At 53.8% G+C, this 12,476-nt stretch overlaps 1 protein-coding gene across 36 annotated transcripts in view; it reads right to left on the reverse strand.

The window, feature by feature from the left end:
• Positions 1-11,976, reverse strand: part of KCNMA1 (potassium calcium-activated channel subfamily M alpha 1) — a 722,982-nt gene extending 711,006 nt beyond the window's left edge. For 8 of the 36 annotated variants that reach the window (XM_019444679.2, XM_019444678.2, XM_053909614.1 and 5 more), the window contains exon 1: positions 10,782-11,955. In XM_019444679.2, the coding sequence (XP_019300224.1) occupies positions 10,782-11,159 (378 nt within the window). In that variant the 5' untranslated portion in view covers positions 11,160-11,955. Of the gene's footprint in view, positions 1-10,781 lie in introns of all 36 variants that reach the window. The other 28 variants (XM_053909606.1, XM_053909599.1, XM_053909602.1 and 25 more) reach the window with 11 other exon arrangements.
• Between the last annotated feature and the right edge of the window lie 500 nt (positions 11,977-12,476).

Genomic DNA, 12,476 nt, shown 5'->3' on the forward strand with positions numbered 1-12,476 from the left:
GAGGAAAATGCTCCCAGATGCAAAAAGAAAAGAAAAAAAAATGTATACAATGCTGTAGCCAGCTAATACTGGTCACGAAACTCCCCAGCACTTGGATAAACCCTGTCATCTTCCAAACCTTCCTCCAAGCCTGAGAGTCCTTTCTCTGAGTTTTCCACTTGATCATCATTAGACGCCCACTTCTTCCCCTTCCAGAGCTATAAAGGGTCTATACTCCAAAGTCACATGAAGGGAAAATAAATCAATGCAGCCACTGCTCCTGAAGACGGGCAGAACTCTGCTCCTGTGTAACGTGTACATAGAAAAGACCCCCACGGAGCCCCGTGACTCCCAGGATCCGGGCCACAGGCCACCCGGGGCCCCATGCTATCAGTTAACCAGACAATGCTTTTCACTGGAAAAGCCAAAATCTCCCCACAGTGAAAACACTCTTTCTACCGGTCTTTATGTAACACTTCTCTCTTTGGGGGTGAGGTCACTTGTCATGACTTATTCGTTAAGACAAAGGTGCAGGAACTAAAAACAAAATCCACCCAATTATATATTTACCCAACCTCTAGCTCCCAGAAAAGAAATTATATTTTTCTTGGTGTGAACATCTCCTTCTCCCCCCTACTCTCCCTCACCTTCTCCTCTTGCATGTTCTCCTTCCTTTTCTGGTTTCCTTCTGTTCCGCGGACCAGGGGAAATGGCAGAAGTAGTATATGGAAGCCCAGAGAAGAGGCGTAAGATGAGCAGTTGGGAGGGACAAGCCTTGATTCTAGGGAGCAGCCATCCTTAAATGGTACAAAAAGAGGCCCCAGATCACTATCTGCTCTCTGCCCTTTGGGAAGAGCCGACACCTAGAAAGCAGAGTCCGCCTCTGGCTTCTTAACAAAGGATCCACACTCTACATCTGGATTCTTGGCATGGCCCCTGATTCACATCTGCTCCCAGCCAAGACCAGCACTAAACTATGAAGGAAGCTGAAGTTTGGAACACAGTGCATGCACCATTGACAAAGAGGTGACGTGATGGCCGGGGGACAGCCAAAACCTCCACCCGCAGCGTCTAACAAGACCAGACACATCCTGGAGGTTCAAACTATCAGAACCAACGGCCAAAATGGGCCACCTTCCAAACTTCGGGGAATAGGACAAGGAAAACTCTCACTACGCCAGGTGAAGGACACCAGCAAGTCATTAAGAGAAAAAGAAAGTGGCCTGCACAGGAGCAACACCGTTATGGGCATTCTACCCCTCCACAACATTGATGCCTTTAACCACCACCCAGCTCATGGCCTCCCTGGGCTGGATTTAGAATCTGAAATCTACTCTCCACTGAGATTGGCTCTGGGTGTCATGGAAACAGACCAGAAGCAAAGAGGGGCTAGTGCAAGGAGAAAACTCTTTCTCTCCACTCATTCTAAGGTGGGCTTGTCCTCCATGAAACAGTGGCCTCAGGAGATCATGAACACCCCCATCCCCAATGATGATGGGGCACAGGGCTCCCAGCACCGGCACCGGGGAGGAAGTAGAATCCAGGCCCAAATCTCCCTTCCACCTCTGTGACTTCATAATACCATGTGCTTCTCAACTCGTGAGACCAAGTTCCTGTTTGTTGTCCACTAACCTGCCAACTTCAGTCTCTCTGCTCCCAGACTTAGCAAAAGTCACTACAGAAGGAAGAAGTAAAGGGCGAAAAGCAGAAGGAAGGCGCGAAGAAAGGAATACAGGCATGTCTGCTGATTAGCTTTCACATGTCCAGAGTCAGCCAGATCTGGGTCCCTCAGAAAACATGGTAGGGAGCCCAGTGAAACAGCACAGAGAACAGAAAGTAAATGAGATGTCTTAAATAATTTCGCGTTTGGCCAGGTAAAGAAGCATTAGTCATACAGGTAATGAGATCTTACAGGGAGATGAGGATGTTAAGTACATCCATTCAGGACCTGGAGTGTCAGTTACATTTCCAAATTGGCAATGAGACAAAGACAATCACCAAATAATGCTGAAAACAAAGCAAATTCCATTTCCATTCTTTTGAAGCTCCCCTCCTGTCCCCTGACTGACTCACCCACCTCGCAGACAGCTGCTCATCATGAACTAAATCCTTGTTATCCGCTGGCCAAGAGAGACCTGGGTGGCGTGAATAATTGAAAGCCAGGAATGACTCAAACATCGTGTCACCAAATCAAGCCCATCCCTTTCACCCAGACTTTCTCCACAGCTCCTAACAAATTACCCAGAAAAAAAGAGCAAAACATAATTGCACCGACTACACTCCCACCCGGCCCCCAGCTAACTGTGATGGAAAGGGCCCTTCCAACATATACTTAAATGACTCAATTCCTGCCCTCGAGGGAGGGGCTCACAGGCAACTCCAAGACCAGACACTGCACACCCCATGAGAAGATAACTGTTTTTTTCCCTCTCATCCTATCAGATGAAAGTCACAAGTGGGGCAGGGTACCGGGGGGCACCTGAGTGGCTCAGTAGGTTAAGCATTTCAGCTCAGGTCATGATCTCATGGTTCATGAGTTCGAACCCCACGTCCGTCTCTGTGCTGACACCTCAGAGTCTGGAGCCTGCTTCAGATTCTGTGTGTGTGTGTGTGTGTGTGTGTGTGTGTGTGTGTGTGTCTTTCTCTGCCCCTCCCCCATTCACACTCTGTGTCTGTCTCTCTCTCAAAAATAAACATTAAAAGGGGTCCCTGGGTGGCTCAGTCAGTTAAGCATCCAACTTCGGCTCAGGTCATGATCTCGCAATTCATGGGTTCAAGCCCCGTGTCGGGCTCCAGAGCCTGGAGCCTGCTTCAGATTCTATGTGTGTATGTGTGTGTGTGTGTGTGTGTGTGTGTGTGTGTGTGTGTGTCTCCCTCTGCCCCTCCCCATTCATGCTCTGTCTCTCTCTCTCTCTCAAAAATATACATTAAAAAAAAAGTCACAACTGGGTCTTATTCTTCCCCTAGCACCCAGCCTGGTTTGCACACAGAGTATGTACTCACCAGGTGGTAAAAGCAAAATCAACAACAACAATCGTAACCATAACATTCAACAGAGGACCTACTGTGTGCTTGCCACTGCACTAAGCCCTTCCTCCTTCCGGCCGCTGAAGACGCTCAGGGCTCAAAGCTTGGTCCGACTGCTCCTCGTTGACAGTGCAACCACATCAACAGCACAGCTCCAGGACAGGGTCCCTGGTGCTGTGAGCTGCAAACAACCCTAATATGCTAGGGTGACAAAAGAACGACTTTCAACTTCCCCTGACAGAACCCCTGAGAAGAGCAGCTGAGGGGGCCCAGCACCGTGCCGCACCACCCATCTCCCCACACTCAGCATCGGTCTTGAGTCCAACCCTTTTAAGCTGAACCCTCCATCTGGGAAGACCCACCCAGGTCCCTGTGGAAAATCGGGCTGGCGGTCTTGCTGTCCGCGGACTTCAAACACTCCAGAGGGACCTGCCAGCGGCTGGCTTCCTGGAGCATCACCACAGCGCAGGCCTGGCTACGCCACCAGCCTTTAATTTTGCAAGAAGTTGGTTTGGCAGACTTGCCATCCTGGACCTCGAGAAGCCTAGCCCCTTGCAGTGTGACCAACTGGCGAGAGGGGGATCCCGCATGTTGATGGGCGGGGAACGCACACACCCCACCCTGCATCTCTGCGGACCACTGCTCTGGCCGCCACAACCCAACCCTCCACCAACAGCTCTTGTGGGTTCCTTGGGAGCAGGCACCCGAACAGTGGGTGTTAGCAGTCAGGGCCCAGTCTGAACCGCAGAGGCTCCAAGGGGCTTGTGCGGAGTCGTCCCGACCTGGCTGTCCTGGCACAGGATCCCTCCCCACCGCTGAAGAGCTGGGAATTTCCATATTTAAAAATAGGCTTTTTGGGAATGCAAGCTGGTACAGCCACTCTGGAAAACAGTATGGAGGTTCCTCAAAAAACTAAAAATAGAACTACCCTACAACCCAGCAATGGCACTACTGGGCATTTATCCAAGGGATACAGGTATGCTGTTTCGAAGGGACACGTGCACCCCCATGTTTATAGCAGCACTATCAACAACAGCCAAAGTATGGAAAGAGCCCAAACGTCCATTGATGGATGACTAGATAAAGAAGATGTGGCATATATATACAATGGAGTATTACTTGGCAGTCAAAAAGAAGGAAACCTTGCCATTTGCAACAACATGGATGGAACTGGAGGGTATTATGCTAAGTGAAATTAGTCAGAGAAAGACATATATCATATGACTTCACTCATAGGAGGACTTTAAGAGACAAAACAGATGAACATAAGGAAAGGGAGACAAAAATAATATAAAAACAGGGAAGAAGAGAAAACATAAGAGACTTAAATATGGAGAACAAACTGAGGGTTACTGGAGGGGTTTTGGGAGGGGGGATGGGCTAAACGGGTAAGGGGCACTAAGGAATCTAGTCCTGAAATCAGTGTTGCACTATATGCTAACTAATTTGGATGTAAATTAAAAAAAATTAAATTAAAGCAAAAAAAAAAAAAATAGGCTTTTTTTTTTTCAGGGAGGGACTGACTGGAGGGTGGGGAATGATCCAGATCTTGGCTACTCAAAGTGTGGCCTGCACAACATAGGCACCTGCCCTCCCCCATGTCTTGTCAGATGTGCAGAATCTCAGGCCCGACCCTGGACCTTCTGTCGGAATCACAAGCTGCATTTTTAATGGCTACCCCAGATGATTCTTATGCATATTAACATGTGACAAGCCCCAGGACCAGACAAACACTCTCTCCAGCCCTCCGAAGCAGAGATCTGATATCCCAACTGAACATTCCTTGAGACTTCTACCCAGAATGCTAAGACACCTCTGCCTGGGAGGGGGAGAGTCCTTCTCTGTGTGCCCAGGGCCAGGATTCCACCTACTTTAAGTAGCATTTCAAAAAAGGAAGCACTTTTGATCTGCTACCTGCCATGCACCGAAAGGCTGTGGAATCTCAGAGGTGCTGCAGGAGGCCTGGCCTTGCCTGACCCCCAGACACGGGTCCATGAAGGCCAGTATTTCCCACGTGGCCCAGCAGCTCGGAATCACTGCACAGACAACAGCCCTTTCCACTGGAGGCACAGGGGCACCCCTCCAGGGACTCCACAGCTCTGAAGTCCCAAGATGGTGGTGTTGCCTGCTGTGTTTCAAAAGTTAGCATATGGCCACTGCCACTGTGAGCTGGGGCCCCCCTGCTGCCCACTTTGGGAAAGAGGTCCCGGCATTGCAATCCAGTGCCAGGCAGTTTCAGCAGCACGCTTCTCCTGCCCCGGTGGGACAGAGAGAGGGACCCAAAGCAAGGACTTACTCCGTGCCACGAGACACCCAATGAATGTTCCCCTCCAGGAAAAAGGACAGGAGCAAGGCAAAGAAGGGGCCCACTCGGCCTTGGCCTTGGAATTCTCTCTGCCCCAGACCCTGTAATAGGGCAGCTCTTCCTTTCCTACTGACACATGTTTGGATAAGTCCCCAGGGCACCTGGATACAGAGTCAGCCCAAGGCTTTAGGTCATCAGTGTCCTCCTAGGAAAGTCTACAAAATAGGGCTAGAGAGAGCACCTACCCCACAGGGCTGTGCTCTGTTACAATCCCCAATTTGCATATGGGGAAACTGAGGCACAGAGCAGTGAAGTCCTTGCCCAAGGTCACAGGTGGACTCAGGTACTACACAGCAGTCTTGACAGCAAGGCAAGGCTGCTCGAAGTGAGCCCGGTTAAGAGCAGTTTGACCAATTTCTCTACTACAGGGCTTCTCCCCACCTATGATCTGACTCTTCAAGGGGGTGCTCAGGTATGCCAAGACTCACAACATTTTCCGCAAGGTAAGTGCAAGGACAAGTGCTCCATGGGACGCACTTTGGGAAACAGCACTGGGAGGAAAGCTGGTCCTGTTACAGAGAACGCTGCCCAGGAAACTGTGGCATTGTCAGGGGAACAGGTCTACGAGCTCTGGACTGGGGTAACGGGATGAAAGTCCTCCCTTCTCAATGGTATGACGTTGGCCAGCCCTGCCCTCCTACCAAACATTTCACACCCTCTCAGTCTATCATTCCCGGAGCCCCACAGCGTTAACACTGGTCAACACTAGTCCACTGATGTCCCCACCATCAAAACAGCAGCTGTCCTGGCAGGCCCCCATCCACGGACACTTCCCTGGCTGCCCCTCCCCAATCTTCCAGCCTTGCCACAGCCAAGAGCCATGAGCCCAAGTCTCAGTGTCACCCTAGCTGGTTGTTTGACCCAAGGACAGCAGACTTCAGAGTCTAGAGGTTCCTTTGGGTTCAAAAGTTCTGTTTGTTGTCGTCTGTGCCCATCTGGGGCCAAACACGCAAGGAATCAAAGAGAAAACAAACTCACCACTTTGTGAGCTATTTACAGGAAGCCTGCTTAGTGCCAGGCATTTGCTGGGTCCTGTATACCCATTATCGCTACTCCTCATAAACATCCTACAAAGTAAGCATCATTATGCTCTTTTTACAGATGAAGAAACCAAGGTGCAATATGGCTAACAGCCAAAGATACCCTGCTAATAAGATCCAGGATTTGCACTTGGGTCTGACTGCTGAATCTCTACTGAAGTGTGCATTTGCACAAAGAGAGCCAGGAATGAGCAGCAAAAATCTCTCTGCACAAGGGAAGGTCAGCTCTAACTCCCCTGTGACTGGGACCTGAGAGCTTCTCCAAGGCCACCCTAAGTGACCTGATCAAAGAGAATTATCTGAAGGTCATCCAGTGCAGGCAATCCCCAAGACGAGATGAGGCTGCAGGTCTGATCTGGAATCCAGAACTCTGAGGCACTGGAGCTCCAGTCCTGATTGGATGCATCGGGCCAGACCCTGGGTAATTACCAAGCCATAACGGGATCTGATGTTTATATTAGTCACGAACCTGACAGAGAAAACGTGTTGTTTTCTCAGACACAACCATGGAGACAATACCTCAATAATTCATTACATGCAGACCAGGCTCGATCAAGCCCAACTTCTACAGGGAGGACAGCTCAAACTGAGAGCAGGCGAGAGCCTATGCCCGGCCACATCCAGGTCCCCCAGTGAGCCGCAGCTCCATTGAAAGCTGGACTCAGTTTCCTCAGGCTAATCTGAAGAGAAGCAGCTTGTGTGCTGAAAGAGGAAACACACAGAGGCACTCCAAGGCTGAATTCCTAAAGAATTTGCCAGAAAATTACAAAACACACTCTGAGCTAGAAACTTTACCCATAGTTTCTCAACTCCTCCCAACCTCTGACACCGAATCACGGGGCAGGAAGGGGCATCAGAAGTCAGAGAATTCAATCTCCACATTTTAAACACAAGGAAAAAGAGACCAGAGATGTTAAATGACTTCTTCAAGGTCATGGCCTTATCCAGGCTGCCTGAGCTGCTCGCTGTTCACTACAGTTCGCAACTGGATTGGACCTCAAAACATCACAGCCTGGTGAACACAGAGCTCTGATGAAACCCAACAGAGAAAAAAACAATGACGTGAAAAAGTATAGCAAAGAACACAGTACCGGATGATTGTGCCCAAGTTCCCAACAGGAGGCAATGTGATTAGTTCTCTCATTTCCTGAAAAAAAAAAAAAAGTCCACACGCCATTCTTTTCAAAGTAGTAAAGTCACTCACCATTTACAATTCAGAGGCCAAAGGTACTAATGCTGAGATGCCCCGGGAGGCACGTCCATAGTCTCCGGTTCCTTTGATCAAAAAGGAAGATTGGGTTCCTTTGATCAAAAAGGAAGATGCTGTCCTAGGGGCCAAATACTTGTGATGTCACAGTGCCCTGATGAAATTTACTTCCCGTGGAATTTCAGATGCTAAAAAACCAGGCCTCCATGGGACCTCAGCTGCTGGTCAAACCGTCTTGGGACTGAATGAGGGTGAGGGTGGGCACATCTGAGGGCTGACAGAATTCTATGCCCCAGCAGTCTACGTTTGCTTGGGAAGCCCAGCACTGGAATAATTATTCCAAACTTAGGCCAAATGCATTCTTCTATACCGCATCTCAACAACTAGCAAATACTTGGAAAACAAAAAGAATGTAAGACAAAAAACCAGGATGGCAGTAAAAATACAGACCTCAGGGGTAGAAAGTAAAGCTTAGAAGAGGCCTAAGTTACTATTAATGGGTGTAATGAGCCAGCTACACATGGTTTAAGTGAGCAAATCAAGGGGCAGTTATTAAGTAACTCTGGGAATGTTTTAAAGTGGACTCTAATGGGATCAAAAGTGACCCAACCTCGTGCTACGTTGGCCTCACATCCTCCCTCCAACTGCAAGCGTCTCTCATCCCAGGTTGATTTTTTTGTAGAAACTTGCAGTGACGTCAACTCAGCAGGTCTTGGAGCTACAAAATAAGGCCTAAAATATATAGGGATTATTTTTTCTCATGATCGTTGCCAAAAACCTATTTACTTAAGAAGACCAACAGAAGTTATGCTTGGTCATCATTTATGAAAGAGATTCTCTATGTGAGCCATCCAATTAGCATTTCATCACAGGTACTGCAGTGGCATCCATGAACCCCTAGAGTAAAAGGACTTGGAAGCCGTGTTTAAAACCCCAGGATCACAAAAATACCAAAACTTATTTTGACTCGCTGAAAAAGTTTTCACTACGATCAAGAAGGCCCCATTTCTTAAGGATGAGGAGGCTGTTCAAAACTTCACCAAAACCACTTAGTCTAGAGAACATTTTAGAATGCACACATCCAGGAGTTCTCTCTCCCCTAAGGGCAGACACTGACCCTCAGTAAAGGAAAAAACAAACAAAAAAACAAAAAAACCCTCCAAGACGAAAGACTGCGAGAGAAGGAGACGAGGGAATGTGTGGTCAAGATGTTGAAGAAACAGGTAAGGGGCACCTGGGTGGCTCAGTCGGTTGAGCCTCCGACTTCGGCTCAGGTCATGATCTTGTGGTTTGTGAGTTCAAGCTCCATAATCGGGCTTGTTGCTGTGAGCTCCGAGGCCACTTTGGATCCTCTGTCCCCCTCTCTCTGCCTCTCCCCCACTTGCACTCTCCCAAAAATAAATACTAAAAAAAAAAAAAAAAAAAAAAAAAAAAGACACAGGTAAGAGAAAGGCTAAGGCAGGAAGCACCATCTCAGGGTCTCATGGTTCAGATTTTGCTTAACCTGTTTGCTTCTTAGGAATGTGGGAGATTTCTCACCTGGACAAGGAAGGAGAACCCCCATGGCAGAGGAGGTAACTCCAAAGAAAGCTGGCTGGCCAACATCTGGAAGCCTCCCGAGAAGTGGGAGGAGAAAAGACAGAGATGGCTTTTATTTTTCTCCCTTATGTCCAACACACCAGTATTTTCCAAAACACAAATGTGCCTGCCACAAAACTCAGCTGATCTCCAGCACCCAGTGCCGTGTATAATTAATGATCAGGAGAGGGAGCCTTGGGTTTGCCCTCGGTATTTCACCCAGAGCCCCCGGCTTCCCTACTTCCCATAGCAACTAAGGAGACTGCGACAAGTTGCCGAGTCCTATGGAAGTTTGAGGGGTCCTGGGATTCACTTTGCTGGAAAAGAGGTGTGAAATATCCCGACCAAGATCTGCCTCCACTTTGCACTGTTCGCCAATTCCCCTTGATCTCCCCTCCCTGTGAAAATGTTAGCGCTGTGAAGTCCCCTAGGGTGGGACGTACTCAAACACAAAGCAGCTCGGTCCCTCTTTTTTCCAGTTCTCTCTCTCTCTCTCTCTCTCTCTCTCTCTCTCTCTCTCTCTCTCTCTTATTCAGTTTTCTGTGAAAAACTGCCCCAGCCCCTCACCTTCAGCCATTGGGAGGATGGGGGGGGGGGGGGGGGGAGGGAGGAGGAGGGCAGAGGACATCTCTAGGGACACGGCGACAGACCAGGCAGTCAGCCTAGCAACCATACTTAAGGTGTAGTGAGCTTCGGTGCTGGTGGGCGTCTATGCGCCAGGAATAGCTTAAGCCGACATCCAGCCACCTCAAAAGCGCTGGGGAGGAGGCTCCGCGCGAAACCGCGGCCTCGGAGGCTCTCGGGCGGACCTCCTGCTCCAGCTCCCCGCTGCTGGCGGCATTTCCGGGCACCTAAAGGGGGTAGCGTGGGGGGCGAGAATACACAGGCTGAAGAACTTGGGGTGGGGGTATATTCCAGAAGAATATCCAAGGGATGGAGAGGAAGGTGACATCAGATGTGCGCCCTTGCCACATTCCTAAAGTGGCAGCCTCCGCGGGCTGCCTCCAAAACTGGGATGCATCTCCCCAACTTTCCCTGTCTGTCCCCGAGATCCCCCACTTCCTCTGGCCAGGTTCCTCCCCTGGGATTCCCTAGTCCAAAAGATTTTCTCCCCTGTCCAAAGGCTTTCCCCCTTCCTTCTGACTCCGCGAACTCCTGTCCCCAACAGGTTTCTAGAGTGCGGGCTGCCGGGCTCCCCCTCGCCCACCACCAGGAACGCGGCCGCCGCACCCGGCACACGCACCCGGCGGCCCCCCGGGGCCTCGGGGCCCGCGGGCTCGGCTCTCCCCACCCCGCACCCGGCAACCGAGCGGCGCGCGTCCCCCGCCCGGCCCCAACCGCGGCCGCCGGCGACCCCACCGTAAACAAGGGGACGCGGGACCAGGCGTCCGCGTCCCGGGGCGCACCGGCTGGGGGCAACTCCTCTGTCCGGGCGCACCGCCCGCCGCGCCGAGCGGGGCGCGGGGAGAGCGGAGGGAAGGGCAGGCGGCGCGGGGAAGGCAGGCAGGGATGGAGGGCGGCAAGGCGCGGTGAGGAGCGAGGAGGTGGGCTGGCGCAGGGGGCGGGCGCCCGGGGCACGCGTTACCTTCGTCTTGCCCCCGCAGTGGCAGCAAACGGTCCACAGGTACTTGAGCGTCCGCCAGAGCAAGATGATGAAGAGGCCCCCGAAGAAAGTCACCATGGAGGAGGCCAGGAAAGCCCACCACATGCGCTGGCCCCGGCTGTCGCACGGCACCTCCATGGTCACCGGGATGATGAGCGCATCCATCTTGGGCTCGTGGACCGAGGACGAGGAGGAAGAGGAGGAGGAGGAAGAAGAGGAGGAGGAGGAAGAGGAGGAGGAGGAGGACGCGTCTAGGCTGAGATGGTTCGCGTGGATATTGCTACTCATTCTAAGACTGCTGCCTCCGCCGCCGCCGCCGCCGCCGCTGCTGCCGCCGCCGCCGCCGCCACCATTTGCCATAGCTAGCAACGGGCAGCCGGCGCAGGGGCTCGGGGGAGCTCCTCCCGCCGCCAGCGCCACCCCGAACACCCATCAACAGCCATATTGCTGCTACTGCTGCCGCCGCCGCCGCCGCGGAGCGCGGGGAGGGGGCGGGGAGGCGCCTGGGCTCGGGGCGCTGTGCGCGACCTGGCGGGGTGCGCCGAGATATATACCGCGGGCCGCCGCCGCCCGCCCTCCCCCCGGCCGCCCGCCCGGGGGGGAGGGGATGGAGCGCGCGGGCAGCTCCCCGCCCCGGCCCGCGCCCCGCTCGCCCGGGGCTGTGCCGGCCCCGAGCGCGGAGAGCGAGGGGGCGCCGCGGGCCGCCCGCGCCCGGGGTCTGCGCCGCCCCCGGGCCCGCCCCGGCTCTGCGCGCCGGCCCGCCGTGCGCCACGCGAGTGCGCTGCGCTCCGGCCCGGGACCCTCCCCGCGCGCAGCCCGCGCCGCTCACCCGCCGCTCCTGGCTTATTAGGTGGCAACTAGTTAATAACGGGTAATCAGCCCCCTCCGCCGGGACACCCCCACGCCAGCCCGCGGTCCCCGGCTGCGCTCGGCTCCGGCTCGCCGCCCCTGCACGCGCCGGGCCACGGAAGGTCCACTGCGTCCCGCTGCCAGGCCGCCGCGGCCGCTAGCCCATGCCCCCAGGGATCCCCGAGCCGCGTTGCCACGCCGCTGAGCCTCCTCGGCCTCCCCTCGCTCTTCCTCCTCGCCTCCTCCGGCTCCTCCTCGTCCCCGTCCTCGCCGCCCGAGCCTCTTCGGCGCGCTCCCCGCGCTCCCCGCAGCCGCCAGCAGCAGCAGCTGCAGCAACTGGAGCGGGCGCGGGCTCAGGCCGCCCGAGGCGGGAGGGGAGGAGGCTCTCAGCGCCGGCTCGCCTCGGCTCGAGGCTGGGCAGGGGGCAGGCTGATCCCTCGGCGGCCGCCGGGCGCGCGCCCCTGACCCCCCGAGAGCAAGGGAGAGCGCCCCAAGTCAAGGCGCGGGATCGGGCGCCTCTCTCCAAGGTGCTGCGCCCCCACCCGAGCGACCCGCGGGGCCCCGAGGAGGATGGCGGGGCACCCATGGCAGGCTGTTTTTACCAAAGGAGCCCCCAGTGGGGAGGGAAGGAGTGACCAGCTGTCGACACACGGCCAGACACCTCCAAATCCTCGGGCCTCGGGAGTGAGGAGGACCCTTCTCCAGGACACCCTAGTTCGACCCTCCCACCTCGGGCCTCTAATTCGTTCTTCCCTCCCCTCTTCCTAGGTGCCCCAGTGCCCCACGCACGGCTGGAGGCTGGAGGGTGGTCTGTGGCCCCTGACAGCA

The sequence above is a fragment of the Panthera pardus genome, unplaced genomic scaffold, assembly GCF_024362965.1.
Source record: "Panthera pardus isolate Hobbes unplaced genomic scaffold, ASM2436296v1 HiC_scaffold_22, whole genome shotgun sequence".
In the NCBI taxonomy this organism is placed as follows: Eukaryota; Metazoa; Chordata; class Mammalia; order Carnivora; family Felidae; genus Panthera; species Panthera pardus.